Source organism: Acipenser ruthenus, chromosome 1 (assembly GCF_902713425.1).
Source record: "Acipenser ruthenus chromosome 1, fAciRut3.2 maternal haplotype, whole genome shotgun sequence".
Classification (NCBI taxonomy): Eukaryota; Metazoa; Chordata; class Actinopteri; order Acipenseriformes; family Acipenseridae; genus Acipenser; species Acipenser ruthenus.
In genome coordinates, this window is record NC_081189.1 from 66,608,027 (window position 1) to 66,635,127 (window position 27,101).

The 27,101-nt window shown below is 38.4% G+C and overlaps 1 protein-coding gene across 1 annotated transcript in view; it reads right to left on the reverse strand.

The window, feature by feature from the left end:
* LOC117420789 (polypeptide N-acetylgalactosaminyltransferase-like 6) overlaps positions 1–27,101 on the reverse strand; it is a 411,476-nt gene that overhangs the window by 250,012 nt on the left and 134,363 nt on the right. The window contains exons 4-5 of the mRNA XM_034034425.2: positions 24,037–24,175; positions 12,300–12,466 (exon numbers count right to left, since the gene is read on the reverse strand). Coding sequence (XP_033890316.1) covers positions 12,300–12,466; positions 24,037–24,175 — 306 coding nt within the window. The remainder of the gene's footprint in view (positions 1–12,299; positions 12,467–24,036; positions 24,176–27,101) is intronic.

Genomic DNA, 27,101 nt, shown 5'->3' on the forward strand with positions numbered 1-27,101 from the left:
TTATTATTATTATTATTATTATTATTATTTATTTCTTAGCAGACGCCCTTATCCAGGGCGACTTACAATCGTAAGCAAATCCATTTCAAGTATCACAGTACAAGTAATAATACAATTAAGAGCAAGATAAATACAATGACTTTGGTTCAAGCAAGTACAAGTGTGACAAAATACAATTCAATAATACAGCAGATAACAGTGTCAGTGATAGCTACATCAGGATATGATTAAATACAAAATACTACAGATTAAACATTTGGCAGATTATAGTACTCTGAAGTACAGGATTAAATGCAGTAAAATAGGGGGCAGATAAGAGCAAGTAAAGTGCATTTAAGGAAGGGTGATAAGTGTCCCAGGGGAAAAACAGAGGAGTTCTACAGGTGCTGTCTGAAGAGGTGAGTCTTAAGGAGGCGCCGGAATGTGGTCAGGGACTGGCCAGCCAGGAGGGAGTTGCAGTAGTCTAGGCGGGAGAGTACAAAGGCCTGGACCAGGAGCTGGGTGGTGTAGTTGGTGAGGAAGGGTCGGATTCTTCGGATGTTGCTCAGGAAGAATCGGCAAGTGCGTGCCAGAGTGGAGATGTGCTGGGAATAAGAGAGGCAGGGGTCCAGGGTGACTCCGAGGTTCTTAGCGGAGGAAGAGGGACAGAGTGTGGTAAATTCCAGAGGAACAGAGATATAGAGATCAGAGGAGGGGGAGGAGGAGGAGGGAAAGAAAAGGAGGTCAGATTTAGAGAGGTTGAGTTTGAGGTGATGCAAGTGCATCCAGGAGGAAATAGCAGACAGACAGGTAGAGATACGGAAGGGGATGGTGGAGTCAGAGGTGGGGAAGGAGAGGAAAATCTGAGCATCATCAGCATAGAAATGGTATGAGAAACCATAGGATGCGATGAGGGGGCCCAGGGAGCGGGTGTAGCGAGAGGACAGGAGAGGACCCAAGACTGACCCTTGGGGGACTCCTGTTAAGAGAGGGCGAGGTGTGGAGGTTGCTCCACGCCAGGTTACCTGGTAAGTGCGGTTGGAGAGGTAGCAGGAGAACCAGGCCAGAGCAGTGCCAGAGATCCCCAGGTCAGAAAGAGATGATAGTAGAATAGAGTGATCAACAGTGTCAAAGGCAGCAGAGAGGTCGAGGAGAATTAGGACAGAGGAGAGAGAGGCAGCTCGGGCACACTTAAGTGAGTTGGTGACAGACAGGAGGGCGGTTTCAGTGGAGTGGGCAGAGCGGAAGCCAGATTGGAGAGGGTCGAGTAGAGAGTGGTTGGACAGGAAAGCAGAGAGCTGGCGGTGTACAGCCAGCTCGAGGGTTTTGGAGAGGAAGGGTAGGGAGACAGGACGGTAGCTCTGGAGGGAGGTGGGGTCGAGGGTAGGTTTTTTGAGGAGGGGAGTGATAGAGGCTTTTTTGAAGGCAGAGGGAAAGATACCAGAAAGTAGAGAGGTGTTGAGGAGGGAGGAGATGAAGGGGAGTAGAGCAGGAGCAGCAGCTTGAAAGAGGTGAGTGGGGAGGGGGTCCAAGGCACACGTTTGTGACCCTGGAGCAGGGAGGAGAGGAGGAGAGTAGTTGAATGATATCCTTTATCGCGCAGCATCTCTTTTCAGTGCGTTTGGTGATATTTAAATAAAGCCTCCCGTTATTTTATTATTAGTGAGATCGTTTGCATTTGGGCGACTAAATTCTCTCTCTAAAATAAACTCTCATGTAAACGTGGAAGCAGAACTGTCATGACCATAAAAGCGCGAGAGATCTGTTGTCCCTCTTTTCAGTTTTTGCTTGAAAACTGCCCCAATGAAAGCCAGACTACTTTTTTTTTTACCACCATCATGAATGATACAGATTTGCTTAACATAACTTTCTGTGCATGCACACACACTGCTTCTCATTGCCCAGCAAACATAAGAACATAAGAAAGTTTACAAATGAAAGGAGGCCATTTTGCTCATTTTGGTTGTTAGTAGCTTATTGATCCCAGAATCTCATCAAGCAAACCTTCCTCTTAGGACGTTTTTCAGTTAACTGTACCTCAGACTACCTAATGATAGGCTTTAATCCTTGGAGGAACTCACTCAACTTTCTTCGAAAGGTCATGCTCTTTAAATATCGACATCAGCTGAAACACCAATAAGATTAATTTTATTATAAATTTTCTGGAAAACCAGTTTTAGAATTAGGACATGAGAAGCCTCTGATGACAAAGACTACATCACTCTCTTTTTTTTCTTATCTCATTTAATCAATTTAATCTCTTTCCATTCTGTTCAACAAGTGGCTTTCCTGAAAGCCATGCAAAGCCAGCAGAAATACAAGGGCATCTTATCTTGATTTAGTTCATCAGAAATAGAGACAAGAAGAATCCTACATTTCTTTTTGAGTTTTCCGCAGATCAAGCAAATTATTTGTATTAATCCTTGCACTTTCTAACTTGCGGGTGGGAGTGAAATCAGATTATGCAGCTTGTCATTATTATATATGTCTTGCACTTAATGTATTCACACAACTGTATTATTCATGGAATGGTCTACATTTTGCTAAATTTACACAGCTCTATTTAGCTCACACTGTTTCAAAAAACTGCCCTGTTTTTATTCAGACCCCAGAATAGTTATCTTCTCTATGTTTCATGTATTCCAAAATATTAAAATTTTGGACACATACTTATGTAGCTATCAGACAAAAAAAAAAAAATTAAATAAATATATTTTATTCTGCAATTTAAACAAACAAGTGTCTCAACAGCGCTGTGGGACCACCCTTTACCTTTACCCCATTTAGCATTGTGCAAGCCTTCCGTTTTGGACTAGAGGGTGTTGCAACCAGGTCCGCTGGGGATGTATATCAGTTGCTCATTGAGTGCCTTTGTTGCTATTGTTGAATGTTGCTTCTACCTGCAAGTGCCTGCCACAGTAAAGAGCCTTTTCTGCATCTTTGTATCTCTGTGTATTATTCCGTGAGTACCCACACAGCTCCCTACAATATTTATGTAGAAGTAACACTACAGGGTAGATCAGTCACAAGAAAAATGAGTGCATCTACATTTTTCTTGTGACTGAACTGACCCTCTTCTAGCCGCCTCATAGCACAGTTCACCATGATCTCCATCCACTGCTATAGAATATTATTTTCAAGTTGTATTATATAGTAACTGGAAAAGCGGCTCTCAATATGTTAAAATGTTTGACATAAAGACAGATACACTGAACACCTGTGGTAAGATCTACTGAACCTGTATTCATTAGCGTATTGTGACAATTAGTTTTATTAAAGTTTGATTACATTTGTCCAAAAAATGCACAAGAAAGGTTACCATGAGCTAAACCCAGAGAACCACAATAATTTGAATAATGTGTGTTTTCAATTCCAATATGATGTTTCCATGTTGGAAAACAATTTCATTTACACTTGTTAATGTGCACTGTGGAATGGTTCATTTTGTTACAAATTGCTTTAAGAATCTGAACCTTGACTTTAAGAACAATTTAATCTTAGCTTCAACTCCCAAGAGTCTGCCAGGCAGCATTATTTTTGGTGTGATTTATGGAACAATTAAGGTTGATGTAATTATTACAAGTATGTTATTAATCATGCTATACATTAAAGTAGCCACGTCACTTACAGTATAGGCCATACATGGTATCTGACAAAGCATGCTGTAGCCACAACTTGATCCAGGCATACTCTATTGACACATGACACCAGTTTAATTGGTCTTGTCAGCAGGGACACCAAGGCGCACTACCACAGGCAGGACTGGCCACAGCGGACTGAGTTCTCTGTGGGGAGGAACAACGTCAAGTGGGAGCCACTGGTGGACCCCCGGAAGGTGCTGATGCCACCACTGCACATCAAATTGGGCCTTATGAAACAATTTGTCAGAGCTCTAGATAAGGAGTCAGCAGCCTTCAAGTACCTTCAAGACTTCTTCCCTAAGCTGTCTGAGGCAAAGGTCAAAGCCGGTGTCTTCGTCGGACCACAGATAAAGAAGATCCTGGAGTGCAATGAATTCCCCAAGAAGCTCACTAGTAAGGAGAAAGCGGCTTGGAACAGCTTTGTCGCAGTGGTTCGGGGCTTCCTGGGCAAGGCCAAAAACTATGTGGAGCTGCTTGAGACTCTGGTGAAGAACTACGGCACAATGGGCTGTAGGATGTCCCTCAAAGTCCATATCCTTGATGCTCATCTTGATAAATTCAAGGAGAACATGGGAGCGTACTCGGAGGAGCAAGGCGAGCGCTTCCACCAGGATATACTGGACTTTCAACGCCGCTACCAAGGACAGTATAACGAGAACATGATGGGAGACTACATTTGGGGGCTGATTCGTGAAAGTGATTTACAGTATAATCGTAAATCTCGAAAAACTACTCACTTCTAAATCTTTTGTAGTCATTTTTGTATTACTTTAGTATATATACATGTTAATTTGGATTCATATGTTGTTTTTTCTGACTTTATGTGAACGAAAAGACACAAATTCGCCCGTTTTCTCATTGGAAATAGGTAAATTTCAAAATATCACTGTCCTGGTCACAAAAGCAAAGTTTGTGGGGAATAATAGCCCCATTTTCTATACTTTTGAGGCATAAGCAATTAGGAAATAACACTTACTACCCAGGAACAAAAATTGTGTTACATAGTGTTACCGACCTTTGATTGTTTGACTACCCGACCTGTTGCCTGAACCTGGACCTTGCTGAGAACCTGTAACGTGTACCAAACCCTGCTTGTGTTTTGACCAGCCTTTGGATTGTGGAAAATAAATACATCAGGTGCCTCCCTGATTTATACCGTATTACTGTGTTGTGTAGAACGGATCTGTGTAGAAGTGTTGTTTACGGATCTGCTACTGTTTATGTGAGCATGTGCGTACTTACCTCTGGACTTGCCACAATATATATATATATATATATATATATATATATATATATATACTTGTTTCTTAGTGGTTTAATTACCTAAACCTGTTGGAAGCATTTTCATGAATTGGTGTCACATGAAAAGTATATGATTATTCTGCAGTGGTAACAGGAATGACCACATATCATTGTACGTATCCAGACACAGTGACTGTTTTAAGACATTAGAGCTGAGCCCTAGAGATGGAGGTGACATGTTGCTGTTGAGAAGAATGTGTGATGAATGCCAAAAGCATGTAGCGAATGTGAGTTCTTGCACAAGCGATATATAGGGAAAGGGATGACAAAGTGTTGGATCTAAACTGAACTAAACTTGTATATCCACTCTAAAACTGTAAAAACTTCAATGGGATTAATGCAGTCTGAGCCACTGATTTTGTATTGATTTATTTATGTATGTATTTATTTATTTAGAAGGTAAATTGAACAAATGGAACTTCATAGAATTGAATGTGTTCAGTCCACTACTGGAGCTGGCACATAATACCATAATGCAGTTTTCTATTTGCTGACCAGTGTCAGTGCAGCACCATTTCTGACAAAAAAAAAATCTGATTGTCCTACCAAGTTGCTTGCTGTAGTACAATGGATGGGAAACTGGCACCTGATCCCTGAAGTACTAAGATAAAATATGGCTCTTTCTCGCTCTCTCTCTTTTTTTTTAAATACGCATCCTAATTAAAAATGATTACTCATACTGATGATACTGATAGCCTTGTTTTACTAATTGCATCAATCTGGAGTAGATAATGGCAAATCTATTTATCGAGATAAACACAATCAAAAGGACAGAGCTCTGTCGCAGTCTAGGAAATGTAGCACCTCCCAACATGACACACCAGTATACTGACCTTGGTTATGTCCATAATATTACTTTTGTATACTCTTTCAGTATAGAACACTTGGTGTGTAACAGTTTAAAACAAGGAAACAAATGCAGATGTTCGACTGTTTGGTTTTTCGTGTGAACAATGTCATGTAATGTAACTTAAAAGTCTTTATTTAAAATGTTATCAAGAACCAAAAACAGAAACAATTTTGGTGGTAAGCAAAATTATACAAAGAGCTTAACTAGGTTGCTATTGGCAAAAGGATGTCTAAAAAAAACCAAAAAAAACTTGTGGCTGTCAAATTATCAATTCCAACCCCAGCCAGGTGTTGGGATGCAATTAAAGCCCAGAATGGTAGCATTTGCAGTATAAATATGTCAGACTTATCAAGCTGTTTTGACAGGACCACTATATTATAATTCTTTAATAGAGGAGAGAGCTGTCTCAGATGGTGCCTGCATTAAGTGATCTGTCTAAAGGGTGAGGAATTTTAAAGATATGCTATTCTTAAAGTCATTTAGATTTGTCCAGGGTTCCTAACAAGTAAAAAAAAAAAAGACTTGCATAGCAATATTGCTCATGACCTTTGCTGAACAGCCATGAGTTTACATTGCTGATTTACATTGTTCTTGTTATTTGTTTTGTTTTTTTACACAGATCGGGGCTGGGTGTTAAGGGCAGCTAGTTTAAATTGAGAACTAGGTGTTTTACAGTAAGATTAGTTCCATTTTCAGGGCAACTAGTTAGCAATTCCCAAGGCTTAGTGTATGCATAATCACAAATGCACCATCAAGCAACACCATCAAAAGCTCAGCATGACTGCTTGTGTGTGTTATAAGTCAGCTAGATGCCTGGCAAATTAAACCTCAAAACTACCAGATGAAAAAAAAAAAAAAACACATGAAGCAAATATCAAAGTGTATTTCGAAATGTGCCATTCTGAAGGCAACTAACACGCACTTTGTTTACCAATACATGTCTACAGAAAGATGTTTTTGTCAGGGCTTTAATTTAAATTTTTAAATATACAGTATGTATATTTTGAAATGAAAGACTTTGAAATGAAATGTACTGTACCTAACCATATTTCAAATGCACATTGCTTTATCAGCTAAGCTGAGTTTTGTTTTTGAATAAAACCAAGTTTTCAAAAGATCTTGTTACCATTTGTAATCATTTGGATTAAGTTTTAAGTAAAATATATAGCTGTATATGCTATTAGCACTTGCTGTATGTCTTGCAATATCTATAATCAAAATTTGGCCCATAGTCTGTAATGTGGTAATAATGTAATAGCCTATATGGTTTTGAAAAGGGATGATAAAGTATCTTGATTACAACCCCAAACTTAAACATACACAGAAGCAGTGTTGTGAGCCAGCCCAGAACAGCTGTGCTTGAAAAGGTGTTATGTTTCAAGCAAGCTCTGGTCTGTATGGCACTCCAAGAGGTCACCTTCTGTACTAGTCCAGGAGGGCAAAAAAAGACTTCCTGCTGCCACTAAACATCCGAGGATGCAACCTCAGAGTCTCTCTCACACCTAATAAGTGTACTGGAAAACAGCATTACCTTCAGCAGGCTCCTTTGTGCCTCTTAAAATGTCATGGTGAAGGAGAGACAAAAGTATTCTGTAAGGTGGATTTAAAGCCTTCTTTAATGCTACAGGGAGCCAGCTGGAAACCACGAGACGACAGTGTCAAGTAATGGCTTGTCACAGTGGCTGAGTGCAAACTAGTGTTCGCCTGACTGTACTGAATGCACCAGACACCAGAGACTATGGGACTGCAGTGTAATTGCATATTTGACATGATCTCCAGGCTAACACAATCTCAAGGAAACTATAGCCATGCCCTGATCCAATTATTGAAGAACTGTTCATTTTCTCATGTGCAGTAATAGCAATGCACAATACATTTTGTACAATACAATTTCCAGTAGTCTCAAGGATTTTTTGGCATAGACTTCTTGTAATAAGAATTTCTGGTCATTGGAAATTCATCTTAACAAGAATTGACCAAACCATTCTACCCTTACATGAAGTTATCAAAATGCAGCTTCACTGACAATGTGTTTGTGTGAACAAAAAAGTAAAACTGAGGGTAAGTCGTGCTCTCTAAAGGCAGAAACAACTGACAAATGAAGATACAACCCAGAGCTATTTTGTCTTATCAATATTATTGACATTGATTTTTATTCTCAGTGCATTTGCTGCATCGAGAAGTAAAAATGAAGAGAAGAATACAGTGTCACCAGCTCAAAAGAAACAACACCTCAGTAACCTTGAGGAAGAAACCCCTGTTGATGCAACAAGACTATTACAGAAATTGGGTGACAAGAGAGTCCGTTCTTCATAGTAGAAATTGCTAATAAACAGATTTATATTAATGCCACTTTGAGCATTAAAGCTTAATGTCCAATGTACTGCAACAAAGTAACTAATACTTGTAGTACTTATTGTGTAGATTACACAAATATTGTCAGTTAAAATACATATGAAACAGCTGACTCATTCAAATTAGATTGTGACTAACTAGCAAGCTATGGACCTAGTTAATTCAGAACATTAACCTGAATCACTCTGGGAGCTTTCAACAGCCATCTGTCAACAATCTTGGACAATAATCTTTTTTTTTTTCAGTATTTCTGCTGACATTACATTGTGAAAGCTAAACTGTTTTAGCTTACAGTTGCACTAATGAGCCATATACTGTGCAGTAATTACACTCATAAACTCTAAACCAAGATGGGAGTGAAAACAAACACAAAATAATAAGAAGGTTGGAATGCTCCCTTTTTGATACAGCAATCCTTGTGTCTTCAATGAGCACAACTCACAGTATCCTTGCACAAGCTGTTATTGGACTTGCAAGACAAGGTGCACCTGCTTTGTAAGCTAACACTCTTTCCGTTTGTGTGCAGGTAATCCATCATATTAACAGATGGGCAAGATGTCACCAAACTGTACTGGAATACTTTCCACCACAAGAATACCGTAACAAACATGCCATATACCTCTGGGGATGTCTTATCAACATTCACACTCTAACAGAATTGACAGTTACGGTAATCCAGAATAGATACATGTTCCACATCTTCCCTTCACTTCAAAAACTGTCAACTGACAAAGTAGAAAAAAATATACACTACACACAGGCCATTGCACACAATACATTTTTCAAAGCCACACATGGGCTTCCTGCCATATTACCTTGAGGTCAAAAAACCTGTTTTGATAAATCCTTTGCCTGAACAAAGCTAATTGCCTTAAAAATACATTTGTGGGGCTCCCGAGTGGCACATCCAGTAAAGGCGCTCCACGTGGAGTGCCGAATGCGCTCTATAGTCTGGACGTTGCCGGTTCGAGTCCAGGCTATTCCTTTGCCGACCGAGGACGGGAGCTTCCAGGGGGCGGCGCTCAATTGGCCGAGCGCTTCCTGAGGGGAGGGAGGGCTAGGTCGGCCAGGGTGTCCTCGGCTCACCGCGCACCAGCGACCCCTGTAGTCTGGCCGGGCGCCTGCGGGCTTGCCTGTAAGCTGCCCAAGAGCTGCGTTGTCCTCCGACGCTGCAGCTCTTGGGTGGTTGCATGGTGAGTCCACAGTGTGAAAAAAAGCGGTCGGCTGATGGCACACGCTTCGGAGGACAGCGTGTGTTCGTCTTCGCCTTCCCGAGTCAGCGCAGGGGTGGTAGCGGTGAGCTGAGCCTAAAAATAATTGGCCATTTCCAAATTGGGGAGAAAATAGTAAAAATAATTGGCAATGACTAAATTTATATTAAAAAATAAATAAATACATTTAGCTTCTTACTCCGTTTATTTGTACAATCAGAGAAGGGTTAAGGCCACAACACACCAGACGGGATGCAATTTTTCATTGGGCGACAAGATACTTTCACAGCGACATGACTATACACAACTGAAGCGCCACAGAGGCGATGCGACAGATCAATAAAACGATAAAAAATTGCTATTGACAAAACTAAGATCAAGACTGATACACATTCGTTAGCATTATGTAGTAATTATGAGCGTCTTCTCTGATGGTATTTCAACATGTATGGCAATAAATCATGCATACCAGGCTTATTCAGTGCCTTCGAAATGGACTCCAATATATTACCATTCAAATCTGTATCTTTATAATTGCGATTATCTTTGTCATAAAACTCTGGGCAAGTATTATGTTTTACTCTGTCATTTCCGATACTGCTTCACCCTGCTGGACCACGTGCATTGAAGCTGTTCTCTGATTGGTCAATTCCCTAGTTGTCGCACGACAAATCGCAAAAAATAGGATTAAATTATATTTATTTTGCATCGCTCCAGTGTTGCCCCCGCGTCGCCTGTTGTGACGCCTGTGGTGTGACAGATACTTATCAAAAGTATAGGTTCTATTCATTTTGTCATATCGCTGCACAGTTTTGCTTGTCGCATCGTGTCGTAGCAGCCGACAAATTAAATTTATGAAGAAGTTAATTTATGTAGCGGTAGTCTTTGTGCTTGTTATCTGAATTGCCCTGTGTTGACACTGCCCCATATGTATCACTACGAATACCAGTTTACATAGTTATTCCCAATTTTGGTACAAGTACAGAACAAGCCAACATGAATACACGAAACAATAAAATAATTGTGTTTGTGTATGGGGGGCATTTGAGGCCCATTTCACATTATTAACCATGATTGTCTGCAGTCAAACCAAATAGTTTAGTAGTAGCATAGCTATCGTCATAGGTTGCTCATTAAATTGTTGAGAGACATGAAATACATTATTTAAATAATATATTACAGTCAGTTGCTATAACTAATATATATTGCTATAACTAATATAATATATACCATGGTAATAAAATGCTTTATTGCAAGAAATATATCATTGTATTGTTCCTGTCCATACTTAGGTAGCTCAACAATACATTACTTACACCTTCCTACAGGTAGTGGACAAAAAAATGGAAGCATCAATGTAATAGGGTGTTGGGTCACTATGGTATCCCGCTCTGTGGAATTCTCGGCGGACTGTTTTTGATGAAACTGGCTGCTCCCGCCCCAGGTTGAAATTTGCAGTCAATTGATCTGCAGTTGCTAGCCTGTTTTGCCTTGCACTTCGAATTAATGCACAGATATCACGATCCTGGAGTATGCGCTTCCGCCTAATGTTGCCCTTTGCTGATGATGTCTTTCCCTCCGAGTTCCATGCCGACATCACCTTAGACACCGTTGCTTGTGAAACATCAGCAAGTTGAGCTGTCTTGGTCACTGAAGCTCCTGCCAAACGCGCCCCAACAATCACCCCTCTTTCAAAGTCACTGAGGTCTCCTCTTGCAGCCATGCTGGCCATAATTATAGGCAACCAGGCCTGACCAGCATTTTTATACATGACCCTAAGCATGCTGGGATGTTATTTGCTTAATTAACGCATGAGCCACAACTGTGTGGAAGTCCTTGCTTTCAATATACTTGGTGTCCCTCATTTACCCTGGTGTTTCCATTATTTTGTCCACTACCTGTATGTCTTATGTTTTCCTATCAGAAGCTTTTATAAACAAACCACAGATATTTTTTTCAGTAGTTTAAGAAAAATACAGTCGAAATAATAATGATATTTGAGCAAGGAAAGATAGGAACAACAAAACAAGGTTCATAGCAATTACAAAATAAAAAAAAACTAATTAAAAAAACACATGACAATGAAAACACACACACAAAGAAAAAAAAAACACTTGAGTATATTCAATCTTAACTCCATGGCACCTCACATCTCACACGCAATTGGATTCAATTTGGTCAAAATCAAATTCGCTTTTAAGCTGCACCAGATCACTGTAGTGGTTTCAAGTCATTTGCCTTGACTACCTAAAATCTGTTTATGTTCTTAAATATTTATTTGGATCCACTAAAATCTTTAACCTGACTAACATTTTTAAATGCCTCATTTCCAATTTTCTTTACCACTATCAGTGTGAAAATAATGTGACTGGCTGGACCTGAGGTTTCTATATTTCCTCTATAGATAGACGGAATGCAAACTGCACAACTTGATTAGATTATCAGAATACACTTAAAATACAGTAACATTGCATTGTCGAGAGATGGGAAGGGTACTTCAGCCTCACAAAGGTATTCATAATCTGATTAGTGTACCTAAAATAGAAAAGCATAAAAGGCAAAGACAAATGTTGATGCAGGAATAGACCTAACAAAATACAATAACTGCTTGTCTCTTGTATGAGAAGTGCCTAAGGCTGCCCCTGGAACATGAGTGGTCTTTACCCTGACAATCCTTTGAGGCTGAGGGAATGGAGATGGTGAAAACACAATTGGTAATTCACATATGCAGTGTTCTGGGCAGTACACCTTATGCTGAGAAGGTCCTTTAATACAGGTGTTAGTAACCAAGGAAACAAACAAATAAGCTGAAATCAGAATATTATATATATTTACAGCAGCAAGTAGGCCAGTCTGTTGGCCTTGTCTGGTAAAGACATAAGATAAGTAATGACAAATAAATAATGCTAAAAAAAATAAATAAAACAATAAATAACAAGTAAAGTAACACAACATTCTTACCTCTTTCACTAAAGTCATCCACGAGGATAATCTCTGCAATCAGGTGGTCAGGAGTTCTGTGGGTAATACTGTGAATTGTCCGCAGCAGTGAGGACCAGCCTTCATTGTGGAAAGGGATGATGATGCTGGTGTTTGGTAGATTTTCCAAATACAGCTTTTGCTTACAGCTAGAAAAGGACAATATGAATAACATAAACTGTGAAATGCAATCAATAAGGCATTGTAGAATATAGTCTAAATGCAGTCTCATTATAAAGAAAAATGTTGATTTAGTTGGGACATAATTTCCCATTTTCCAGAACAAAAACATTTACAAAGACCACATATCCCAGTCACCAGGAAGCAAAACTGGTTTTGTATGCCCCACTGCCTCCCAGGTTTAAAATATACACTGTTTCAACATGCATGTAATTTTTTTTTCTTTGCAGTTTCAATAGGTATTTTCTTCATGGTAGAATTAATTTAAATGTAATGATAGTTGCAGAAAAAAAGATCCTATTCAATTCATTTGAAATGACAGTGGATATACATTCTCACATCATTTATACTATTACAATAGGTTCCTCACTGGCATTTTAAATTTAACTTTTAAGGACTAAGAATACAGAAGAGATTTCTGCTGTTATGAGAGGCAGTGGCACAGATAATCCACATTTTTCATTATATGAACAATGGCAGTTTTTCAGTTTGTTTACTTATGCACAATAATTAAGTACTTCTAATGTATCTTTGTAAACAACATTATTATAAATAATAAAGGGCAAAAAATACAATTTAATATTACAAAATATCAACTACATTATTGCACAGATTATAAAAAGTCAAGAATAGAACAACATAGAAAAAGAAGCTCTTTGTATGTTTTTTTTAAAATTTATTTTACACAATAGTAAATGCAAAATTGTTTTAACAGACCACCAACATGATTAGCATTCATGCTATCTGTGATAAGTATTCATGCTATCTGTGATGAATTCAATGGATATTATTATTATTATTTATTTATTAGCAGACGCCCTTATCCAGGGCGACTTACAATTGTTACAACATATCACATTATACATTATTTCACATTTTACAGACATCACATTATTTTTACATACAATTACCCATTTATACAGTTGGGTTATTACTGGAGCAATCTAGGTAAAGTACCTTGCTCAAGGGTACAACAGCAGTGTCCCCCACTGGGGATTGAACCCACAACCCTCCGGTCAAGAGTCCAGAGCCCTAACCACTACTCCACACTGCTGCATGATTTATTCCAACTTGTTAATTGTCTTGCCGTCTTTTTACATATCAAACAGAAGGACCTACAGTAAATGTTATACCAAATAGAGATTAATGAAAAGAGACCAATAGAGAAGCAACTTTTTGCAGTGAACAGTCTGCTTTGCAGTGATGCTTGTAGCTGTGGGTTGGGTTGCCACTTATCCAGGTTTTTAACTGGTTGGACACAGACGGAATACAATCAGTGGCTTGTTCATCCATATTATCTTCAAATATTGCCATAAAACTGATTAATACATTAAATATGTATTTATTAAAATGTGGTGCTTGTGAATTTAGGGCTCATGAAACTACTATGGGTTGACATGCCACAGAGGCGTGCAGATTTAATTCAACACAAGTGCTGACACTAGGGTACCAGCAATGGTCACCAGCACCGTCTTGCAGTGGAAGGGTTTCGTGTAGTAGTTCTCTCCATGGAGTGGAAGCTTTCCTCCTCAATGTCAACACAGCAAGCTTCCGCTCAGCACTCGTCTGTATGGCTATGGCCATGTAGAAGCCACGAGCTGTGGCGCAGATGCTTTTTGAGCTCCGCACAGCCTCCATGGGCATGCCCCCCAGCCAATCAGGACCTCCCGATCAGCTCAGCACCAGGAAAACCTACCTGCTCAATTAGTTGCCTAGCAACGCGTCTCCTGTTGTGTTCTAGCTGCACACATATGCACAAGAACCTGCGATAGGGCTCTCCCTGTCACACCATGTATTATTAATTCTCCTTAGAAAACAATTCCAATATTCATTAATCAAGACAAATAAATAGAGAAACTGTAACAAGTGAGTTCACTTTAGGTTGTCAGGATGGCACTGCAAGGTTTATTTGTTGTTTGTTCTAGCGGGATATATGACTATTTTTCAACTACCAGCTTTAATTCCTTCAGGGAAATTGAGGAAAAGTCTGCTCTCCAAAAGAGAATATATAGTCTTCACTTCTGTGACTCTTGCTGGTGAAACATCAATTGTACAGTCTTGGCTGTGGAAACCCCAGCTAACTGAATAGCTACTATCCATATGTACTGTATATGCCTTGAGACAGAAACAGACGATGATATGGCTGTTATTGGCAAGTAATAATTCATATTAATATAGAATGAGGAACCTTGAGTATGCCCTGGAAATCACAATGCACCCCAAAGTCACAAGTACTAATATATGGTAGAAAAGTATGATCCTTATACTTTTCATATATAGAAATTGGCCCCCTTTTATATATTTAAAATATATGGTATATATTTAACATATTTTAGTCCAGGGGTGCCCAATCCTGGTCCTGGAGGGCCGATGCCCTCCTAGTTTTTGTTCTAACTGTACACTAAATTGATTAATTGGACCAATTAAGCTTCTAATAAGGGCTTGATAGGTCCAATTAAGTAATTTAGGGCACAGTTGCAACAAAAGCCAGGACGGACATCGGCCCTCCAGGACCAGGATTGGGCACCCCTGTTTCAGTCTGTAATCCATATATTTATTTTAAATGGATTGCAGACTAATGAAAATATATGGTGCACCATATATTTTCAACATATAAAATAAATATATGGATTACAGACTAAAATATATTTTAAATATATCCCATATATATTACATTACATTATATTAATGTTTTTAATGCAGTTCAGATCCATCACATTGAAGCTACTCTGATATATGTACACGTGTTCAAACCTTTTGTCAAAAAGTGGTTCATAATTCATTCAGCTAAAGACACATTTATCGAAGGTACAGATTTAATAAGTAGACAATTCCAGAGCAATTACTACTATATTCTTTTTCTAATTCACTTTTTACTTTATTTTTAAGCACTTGCACAAGTTATAAATCCCTTGCAACAAGTCTGTGAAAAAAAATTCTTCCTATGTGTCTGGTTTAATCTGAATGTTTTCTCAAAGTTTGGAATTTTTGTTCTCATTAATGTTTACCCTTTATAATGAACCTTTGGGAATTTTAGGTAGACAAAATGCCTGTTATCCATTTCAACTTATGGAGAATGACATAATTGAAAAAAATGCATTGTGGGTCAAATTAACAATTACCTCAAAGTGTCATCAGCACTGGTTCCTCTAAAAAGAGAAGAACACTTCTTAATGTTATAAAACTAGCAATTAACCATTTATGGATACCAGCAGCTGTTGAATTAAAAAAAATCTAAGTTGTTTCTTTCAAGTTTTGTAACTTCAATTGATGAACAAGAATGGATTTTAATGGCTTTTAATGACTGGCTTTGTGCATTTCCACCTGTGTTTCTACATATAAATATGTAATATTTAGTATTATACAATTCAAAATGGAATGCTCAAGTTTATAAGATCTCCCATTTAATCAACTAATTCCTGAAAAAAAATAACATTTCCTGGAAAGCAGCAGATATTAAAATAACAGCCTTGACAAAAGGCTATTGCAGCACACCTTGGTGGCAGCCTCTTTAGCTGGAGCCGTCATGCATGTCACACCACTGTCAGCGGACTTTCATTGTGTTGTTTTCTGTTCTGACAGCTAATCCATTGAGCAGAGGTACAGATGCCAACAGGAGTGCAATCTGTTACCGTTATAAAAAAAAAAAAAAGAAAACTCTATTGTCCTTATAATACCCTTTTTTCCTATTGGATTTTTGCACAAATGCTGACTATTTTTAAAATGCCATTTTGTTTGATTATATTCATGTTTTATATAAATTATCTTCCATCATCAAAAGGGTTAAATAGATACAGTATCCAGTCGCAAAAGTATTGACACCTGTGGCAGGAGCCCTGCGCATGAAAAGTGTGTTTTTTGTGTGTGGGTGTGTGTGTGTGTGTTTATTTATTGTAAATAGTTTTGTGTGTAAACTGTGTTTATAAAAAAAATAATGGAGAACTTGACACCTCATCTGGAGATCCTACCTGTTGTGCTTGGTTGCGGGGAAAAGTAGCTAGCTGCCAAACCCTAACCAGCAGGTGGGTGTGTTCCAGCGGAGCGTCAGGTATAAAAGGGTCCCAATTAACTTTAGGGCTGCTGAAAAGCCATAGAATACAGAGCACTGCTGCAAAGCTGTAAGATTCTGTGCTGCCGAAGGACCGGGAAAGAAACAAAGCGTTCAACTCCACGCTGTGTGTATCCGGGGACGGAAGCTGGTTAGAGCATGTTCCGTGAGAAGAAAGCCACAGCCGCCAGCGACCGTGTGTATATCCGGCGTTGGGGTTGGGTGAACTGCCCAAGGAACAGGGAGTAGTTTCGGGATCAGAGCCCTCAATCCGTGCTACCTCTCATCGCTTATTCAAAATATCACAATAATACAGTATCACATTACACAATATAACATTACAAAATATCACATTTTACAGATAAGAGCAGTTATAAAGTACAGTAAAATCAGTAGAAAATAAGATCAAATTCAAATAAGAGAAAAATAAAGTGTAGTAAATAATTACATTTAAGTGCAGTTAAACTTAAAGAAAAATGTTTGCTTATAGTGTAAAGTCCATTAAGACACATAGTAAGTACGATAAATGGATAAGAATGATTTCAAGCTAGAGCGATTACAAAAAACGTCACTACACATACCTTTAAGAGTAAAATCAAGAACAAGATACAGAAAATAGTTATAATTAGGGCTTCTGTTTTTCAGGTTTTATTAATTGTACTTTTAAGGTGCTTATTTTTAGCTATTTTCGAGTTTTATGTAAATCATTTTTTTCCAGGGCTTTCGTTTTTGATATACTGTATGAAATTAGTGTTTTTGGTTACTTTTCAAAATGCTTGAGCATTTTGTGTGTGTGTGTGTGTGTGTGTGTCAAAATATGTACAGTAACTTGACAGTACTTACACACACTTAAGTTGTACCTTCTTTCATTTGCTGTCTTCCACAACGAAATCTCTACAGCCACGGGCACATTCTTCTGGGGTTTTTGTGTGTAGGCATTTTTGTACATTTTGACACAATTCTGTTTTAAATCCTCTGTGTCTTAACTGTAATACATCTTGAAATCCCGCGAACAAGCCTCAATCCTGATTGTAATCTCGTTTTAAATCTCGCAAACGGAGTCTCCAATATTAATGTAGGAATGTGCTGTCACTCAGTAGTTGGGGCAGGTGTAAAGTATTCAGAACTAATCAATGATAGATACAAGCCAGGAAGGCGGGACATTGCCCAGCAGCACAGGGAAATGGATTTATTATTATTTTCTGTAGTAGGTTTTATTTTTTTTAATGTGAAAAGGGTAAAGTCAACGTGAATAGATTAACCATTTCCACTGTTTTTAAGGTGTTTTCCGGTGTTTATTGGCTATCCATCGATATTTTTGTATCAGGGGTGTTTTTTCGGGTTTTATCTGTTAATACCTGAAAATCAGAAGCCCTAGTTATAATTAAGAACAGTAGTAGAATATGGCAAAATATAAGGAGCAGTTCAGTGCAAGTACAAGATGATGCATGTACTGGTACAATTAGGTGACAAATACAATTTTTCACACAGAAATGCAGCTACAGTGCCGTCTCTGAAACGTTTTAACAAGTGTGTAAAATACACTTTCACACAGCATGAAATCGCGCAATCTATGCCAATGTAATACTGTCATAACCCTTTCACACCCCAACACAAACACTCACTGGTTTGACCCACGGTCTGTACTATTATATTATCAGCGATGTGTATGCCACAGAAGCTGCTAGTAGATTACAAAAACGATTACTTAAACTTAGGCTAGGTAGTTGTTAACTTAGTATGTTTTTATTCTCTATTAATTAAATTATGTTCATTGAAAAAGCAAGAGAACCAGATTGTTATTATTTTTATTGTTTTGGTTTAATATAATATAGCAGGCTAATGTTTCTATTGAACTAGGCTACAATATATTTTTTTCATTAAAAAGTTGTCGTCGTTCTTTGTTGAAATTCATGTTTAGCTTTCATATTTTGTTGTGTACTACTCATTTAATAAAACCAAGTAGTGTAAGAAGTTCCTTGTATCGTTCATGACGTTTTTCTAATCAAGTAAGCTTATTGTAAGCTTATGTGTGTAAAAAAAAATGACAATAGAGTTGCAGCCAGTGTCATCTTACTAAAGGCACTCAAGCTGAAATCGTAAAGTAATTTAAAGTAGGCTACAAACGTGCCAGTGAACTGTCTCTCTTTAGCGCGCACGCAAGAACTTGCAGACTTAATGCAACTGTGTTGAGATTTTAAAAATAAAACATTTTATGAGATTTTTAACTAGAGGTACCGGCGCTATGACTCTGCACACCCAGAGGTTCCGGGTCTGTGCCCCGGCACAAATTAAGCACTGCATGCACGCCCCTTACCTACATACACTATAGTGACGTGGCATGTTGACTTTGAAACCACACCCACTATAGCTCTTCAGTGGCGGTATAGCCTTTCACACAGGCAGTTATGACAGTTCAGTACCGTCTCTGAACTACCTCGTGAGGTTTGTTCAAAGACGGCATAAAATATGACGGTTCTGTGGCGTTATAGGCAATTCACACAGACATATAAGCCGCTTCAGTTGCGGTTCTGAATAGTCATAACTCCTCTGTGTGAATGCACCTATATAGTCCACTATAGTTGAGAGTTGTGAGATTTACAGATGCTGTCTGAACAGGTGTGTCTTGAGGCGGTGCCGAAAGGTGGTCAGGGACTGGGTAGTCCTGATATCTGTGGGCAGGTCGTTCCACCACTGAGGGGCAAGGGTGGAGAAGGAGAGGGATTTGGAAGCAGGGGAGCGGAGTGGTAGTACAGCTAATCTGCCAGTGGTGGAGGCGTGGAGGGGACGAGAGGGGATGTAGAGAGAAATAATAGTCTGAAGATAGGACGGAGCAGAAAGATCAAGACAGTGACAGGCTAGTACAAGAGTTTTGAATTGGATGAGAGCAGCGATAGGGATCCAGTGGTGGGAGCGGAGCAGCGGTGTAGTGTGGGAGAAACGAGGAAAGGGAAAGACAAGGTGGGCAGCAATCCGGATTTCGCCTGGCACACTCCACTGAAACTGCTTTTCTCTCCGTCACTAACTCTCTACTCTCGGCCTGTGCAGTCTCCCTCTCCTGTCCTAATTCTCCTCAACCTCTCTGCTGCCTTTGACACAGTCGACCACTCTATTCTCCTGTTCTCCCTCATTAACCTGGGACTCCGGCACTGCTCTTGTCTCCTACCTCTCTGATCGCACGGACTGGATGTCCTGGTATGGTTCACCCTCTGCCTCTTGCTTTCTTTTGACAGGTGTCCCCCAAGGCTCAGTCCTGGGATCCCACCTGTTTTCTCTCTACACCTGCTCCCTGGATCCCCTCATCTCCTCCCATGGCTACTCGTATAATTTCTATGCTGATGATGTCCAGATCTTCCTCTCCTTTCCCCCCTCTGACTCCGACATTTCCTCCAGTATCTCTACCTCTCTCAGGCATCTCCTCCTGGATGCACTCGCATCATCTTAAAGTCAACCTCTCCAAATCAGACTTCCTTTTCTTCCCCCTGTTTTCCTCCCCCACCACTGATCTCTATCTCTTTTCCTCTTGAATCCACCACCCATCTCCCTCCTCATCCACCAAGAACCTCAGTGTCACCCTCGACCCTTCCTTCTGCTACTCTCACCACATCTCTACTCTGGCATGCTCCTGTTGCTTCTTCCTCAGCAACATACACAGAATTTGTCCCTTATTGACTACTCCACACAGCTCCTAGTTCAGGCCCTGGTACTGTCCCGCCTTGACTAATGCAACTCCCTCCTGGCTGGCCTCCCTGCCTCTGCTATCTGTCCACTCCAGCTCATCTAAAACTCTGCTGCCCACCTTGTCTTTTCCCTTCCTCATTTCTCCCATGCTTTCCGCTCCCTCCACTGACTCCTTATCACCGCTCACATCCAATTCAAAATTCTTGTACTCATCTATCGCTGTCTCGACCTTTCTGCTCCCTCCTATCTCCAGACTATTATTTCTCCCTACACCCCCACTCACTCCCTCCACTCCTCTGCCACAAGCAGATTAGCTGTACCCTCCCCCCGTTTCCAGATCCCGTTCCTTCTCCACCCTTGCCCCTCAGTGGTGGAACAACCTACCCACGGATATCAGGACTGCTCAGTCCCTGACCACCTTCTAGCGCCTCCTCAAGACTCACCTGTTCAGACAGCATCTGTAAACCTCATAACTCTGAACTATACTGGACTATATAGCACTGAATTGTACCAGTATTTGCATCATCTTGTACTTGAACTGAACTGCTCCGTACTTTGCCGTATTTGACTACTGCTGTTAATTATAACTATTTTCTGTATCTTGTACTTGAGTTTAGTCTTACAGATATTCGTATTCACGTTTTTTGTAATTGCTCTTAATTTGAAATTGTTCTATCGTACTTAGTAGGTGCTCATAATGGAATTTACTCTTATAAGGGTGTCTGCTAATAATTAAAAATAATTATAATAATAATAATAATGATTGTAGCCAATTATTCATGTATCTAGTTAAGATGCATATATAAACTTGACGAGGATACATTGTTTGGGCTCATTTGGGACTGAGAAGACATCCTCCAAATCCTGACCCGTGAGAATGGCTCCAGGTTCAGGTAGTTATTGTCTACCTATTCTGTAATTGTTTAAAACTAGTTGACTAGTATATTTCGCTTCAGAGTATATTTTGCAATAACTGTGTTGTTTCTGTATTATCAATAACCAACGGATACTAGAACGACCAAGGCAGTCATTTTGACCATTTTTGGAATTTAAATTTAAATTGCTGTGCGTGTGTTTAAGATAAGGAGCTGTGCTTTCCCAACTTTCTTGACTTTTCCTAAATATATGTACTATTTCCCCTGACAAAGAAAGACATGCGTAGCTGCAAAAATAATCTGTGTGATTTGTGCCAGCACTTAGATTTTGTAAACAAAGTGTTCAAATGTTTATTTATTGATGTCATTTCGATTACAGTATGTCTGTATATAAACACATAGCTTCGGTTGCACTTTGTTATGTAGGCAATATAAACCCATTTATTAAAAAAAATGTGATAGTTATTTACATTATTTTAGTCGTACAGTTTTGTATGTACATTATATAACTGTATATACACACATTTGACTGAAGCCCATTCTGTTCAAATGTTTATTTATTCATGTCATTTCGATTATAGTATGTCTGCATATAAACACATAGCTTCAGTTGTGTATATGTGTGTTGTTATGTAGGCAATATAAACCCATTTATTAAAAAAAAAAGAAGTTTTGTATGTGTATGATATACCTGTATATACACAAATGTATTTTTGAGGTTGCGTGTTATGTAATATGTCTGTATATATAAACACATTTATGTTCAAATGTCCATTTATTTACAATGTTTCGGTTGTGTAGATGCTTTATATGACGTTTCTGAATAAAACCACAACTTATATTCTATTGTTTATCCTTTTATTATAATATACGTTGTTTTCAATACGCCAGTCAAATTGACCGGTCATGGTTGTTCTAGGTATGTGTATAAACGCGGTTGTTCTAGTGTTAATAAAATATAATTTGAGTGTTAACATTTACCATTGTTCAAGACTTGTAATAGATTTTTTAATAGTTTATATTAAATATTCATTAATACAAGGCATAGAAACTATAAATAAATAATACCACAATACCCTACAACATGTTCACCCAGCTTGACTCGGGGAGATCAGAAGTGTGTGCTCAGTGTTTTTTTTAACCATTGCATATGTAAATGAAAAAGTCTTGGAGACTAAAAGATTTAAACATAGCCACAGAGGCTGAAATAATTGCTCTAACCATAAAAGGATAGATAAAAAACCCCTCGCTTAAAAATGTTCTTCTCACCCATCAACGATCTCAAAGATTCTTAAACGCAGGAATGCAATTTTGAGTGCCTACCACAACTCTCAAGTGGCTTCCACTATTATGACAACAACCAACCTCGGTCAGCAAAAGCCGCTGCTTTATATAGTGGTCGAGGGATTAACAGTAATAACAACAACCCAAATACATTAAACAATAACATTAATACAAAACCAACACAAATAAACACAGGGGCGGGACGTACCCCGTCACAATAATACATACGTTTCCAGCACTGTATTTGATTACTATATCCTTTACAGTAAATTATTGCAAAAATACGATTTTTTTCTGCGTATAAAAAGACGTCTTTCATATACTAAGCTGCCGTTATTGCACAACCCCTGTTGACTTGTAGAATCGATGCCTGAGAGAGATGACAGGCAATTCAGAGTAAATGTGACCCTCTTTACAGGACTTTGAATCTTGATACAGCACTTTTTTGTTTTTTTGAAGCAAAGGTAAATGTTGAAAACGTGGGTTTTTTTTAGCAGATTTTGTAGATGATAAGTTTGCAAGTACAATATAATATTTATTTTTGTAGTTTATATATTTTTTTTCCTGCTGATAGCACTTTTTAAATAAAGACAATATTTAAAAAATGCTAGCACTTCAAAACAATGTTTATTCAACGCAGAACTATTTGAATAATATTATAAACCAGTTGTGTGTTGTTCTTTTGCTTTAAATAATAAGTCAACTGTGTTTATGTATGTGGGGTGCATTTGCACTCCTTTCTGCCTTCTGTGTGAGCTCAGTTTTTGTTGCTGGTGGAGGGTTAAAAAATTGAGTAAATATAATTTGGAAAAACTGAAAACAAACCCCCCAAAAAAGCCTTAAATGGTGATTTTCTTTAATATCTAAGTTCATACCTTTTTATTTCTCTAACAAGTCACATTCCACTCGTGTCCACAGCTGCTGCTTCTTTTCAATTCGACCCTTTTATCCAGCTCCCACTCCCTTTTATAGGAGAGCTGGAGGGAGGCAGTGCCCACTCCAGCCAATCCGGAGCTAGATACCTCACCTGGCTGGAAAGTCTTAGGCAGCTGTGGGGAAATTCCCCAGCCCAGGGATCCATAGATCCTTCTAAAAGGAAGGGATCGGGGCTCCAGCCTGTGCGGGTAACCTCGCCCGTTCACTCCACGCACACTTCCTGGTTGGTGACAGTCAGTCAGCGCGCTGGCCCCGCCCCTCTCCCCAGCCTGGACCCGCCATTACAATATTAATAATATTTAATTATATTAATATTATAGTATAATAATACAGTAAATATCATATTATGTGTATTCTTTAAGATTCTGTATTGTTGTTTATGCTTAGATCATGCTTTCCAACTATTCCTAAAAGATTGCTTTTAAAAAGACTTTGATTGTAGGGAAGGGAGAAGCATATTAGCTTTGCAATACACTAGGTGATCCATTGTACACTGAAGCATGTGCAACACTAATATACTCTTCAGAAGCTGGAATAGTTATGAAGCATGGCAAGCACTGCATTGAAAGAATAAAAAACAACAACAGATAATCATACAGGAACATAGATATTAAACAGATAAGAAATGACATATTAGGAAAATGTAGATGACTAAATGCATCCCATTAATTACATGTCATATAGTACGTGAAATGACTTGGACCAGCTGACTTACTTTGGATGTCTGATATCTGGTAGAGAGCGGTCCAAGGCAATGTTGTTGCTAACATAGATGTTAAACCCATTCTCCCTGTAAGTGGAGTCATCACATTCTTCTTCTGTAAGTGGGTAAGGCTTCCCATGTTCCCCCTTACCTAAAAGACACACAAAGTGGGGCATTTGATCAGCTAGAGCACTTCCTACAGTAGCAACTTGTGGTTTATCTGAAGAATAATAAAACCTGAACATTAATAATAATATTGTAATTGGAGCTGCTGAACTGCCTTGAAAAATGTATCTGGCGTAAGTGATTGGGAGAGGTAGTGTACCCTTGTGGCAATAGATGAGGGCAAAGAGTCTGCTTCTTCATATCAGCTCAACTGCTGAAATATTGCATGAACGTAGGCAATTCCAGGATGCTGTAAATCTTGGAAAAGGCACAACACTACTTGAAACAAGATATTACATCTCATTCTGGCTGTGTAAATCATTTCTAAATACGTAAGCCAATTGCTATTTAATTTATTATTTTACAGACTGGGTTACATAAATTGCTCACATTTTACAATATCATTATTGATCCTTTTTTAAATCATCCTCTCACATGGATGGTTTATATATTCCTATAAAAACAAATATCGAAAATGATGTAATTTATTGCTACCACTTATGAACTGGCATTCCAAACTGCACAGGTGGGATGGCAAACTGCACATGTTTACCCCTATTGAACCTAGAAAAATACAGCTACAATATTACCCAAAATATGAAATGTAACCATATCCTTTGTCAACTTCTTTTCTAGGTGAAAAAATTGAAACTGGTTCTGGTTTATGCTTTAGAAAAGACAGTAGGGACTTGCTGAGTACTTTGATCATACAAGCGACTAACTATCATGACAAAAACCCTAATACTTGTTACTTTTAGCACATTATTGTTCTGTTTAACAAATGGCCAGTAATGACTCTTGATCTCTTGTCTAGTGATAGAGAGACAAATTAAGAAAGGAGAGACTAGTACTTCATATACAAACAGTTAATAAGAAATAGTTTGAGAATCAAACCTTAAATCACTGCTTGTCTTTCAAAATGAAAATAGGTGCCACTAATGCATTTATGACACTTTTGGTTTTAGCCCTGTCAATTTGTGAATTTTAAAATAAGTTTTTGAGGGAGTGTACGCCTTAATACAGCAATTCTATTGAATATGAAATATACTTTGCCCTATTTGAATCATAAACTGCAAAAGACCTAAATAGAATGCCAGAGTAGAATGCATTTTTGGTCTAATTTGAAGAAAATGTATATTTAAAAACATAAGAAAACTGTATGTAATTTATAAATGACATTATGCAACTTCAGTGAATATCATGAACACTATCACTTTGCCAAAATTATACACATTGTTATTGTCTCTTTTATAGGTGGATGTCAAAAGTTTTATGGCAGGCAGATTAGCAATGCTACAGCAGTCCCTGAAAATAGCGATGACAGTGATGCTAGTGACAGTAGTTCACATGAGGAAAGAATAGAAGATTCCTATGTTCTGTCTGAACAGCAAAATAATGGCAGAGAGAACAGCAGTGAAGAGAGCTTAGCTGAAAAAAATGATGAAGAGTCACTACCATCATCAAGCCAGAATGTAGAATCCCTCAAATTGCTGATGTCATGTCTGTGAAAAGATGGGAAGGAAACAAATAAAAGCACATCTTCACTTCAATGATAATGCTACCCAGATAGCAGCTGAAGACGACCCAAACTGTTCAAGGTGAGGCCCCTAATGAACCTCGTTCAGAAACAACTAAACAGCATTCCAATGGATGAGAAGCTTTGTGCTGATGAGCAGATTGTACCTTTTAAAGGAATCAGTAGCTTGAAGAAGTTATTCCATTTAAAAACAAAAAATAACATAAAAATGTAGTACTGTAATACATTTGAAGAAGTGAAAACTATCTCCCAAACTACAAATCAAATTTAACAGTAACAATTTGCAATAATCTTTTGTTATCTCCATTCAGTTTTCATATTTGGCCAGTATGTTTGCCAGTTCATGGGTACATTTCGGATAAAAAATACGAAGACCAAGTCATTTTAAAAAAACACATCCTCATCAGACAAGAATACTGGTTTGTAAACAGTAGTTCAGAGCATAAAGAAACTCTTCACTTGCTGAAAAGCAGGTATCATATTAATATCCATGAAGATAACTATCAGCAGTGCTGCACTGTCATAACAGCAGGAGGCAGATGCTGTGTGAAATTCTGAATATCTATCTATCTCTATCTGTGAGTCTACATTTTTATAGTTGACAGAAAGGGCATATCTAATTAAAACACAACAAGAGATGCCATACAGTTTTAAAATGTGCACTGTTTAGTTTCACTACCTACATTTTCCATTTTATTGTATAGCTATATATCGAAATATATGTCTATCTTAACCCTTTCAGCACAAAAAAATATAATTTGATAAACCTATCACCGGCCATGATAAGACACAACTGCATTTTACAGCAGTGGGGGATTAACCTGGAACAAACACTTATCCCTGGTAATCCTGGGATTAAGTGGTTGATGCAGGGATATCGCCATCTGTTGACTGCTATTTTAACAAATCAGATTTATCAAATGGTAAATGTATAAAACTCTTTATATTTTGTAGGAAGACATACATCTAATAGACAATCTTTATATCAATCACTGGAAGTATAAAAAAAAACCAAAAGGTATAAACTCAGTGGCTGGAAACAAACACAATTTTCCTGGGAAGTTAAGATTCTGTTGAATCAGCAGACATTCAATGTATAGAGTTTGGGAGTAACAGATAACACATTGCTCATAAGTGTAAACACTGTAATATGTTATAATTACTCCTGTAAAATTCTGTAATATCATTACAGTTACTGTCATTTGTTTTAGTGATTACTGTTTGAGAACATAAGAACATAATAAAAGTCTGAGAACAAGAAAAGGCCAGTCCACCCATAAAAGTTCGTCCCTTGTTAGCACACCATTTACCCCAGCTAGGAATTAATTTAAAAGCACTGTTCTACTACTACTTCACCTGGTAGGCTATTCCATGC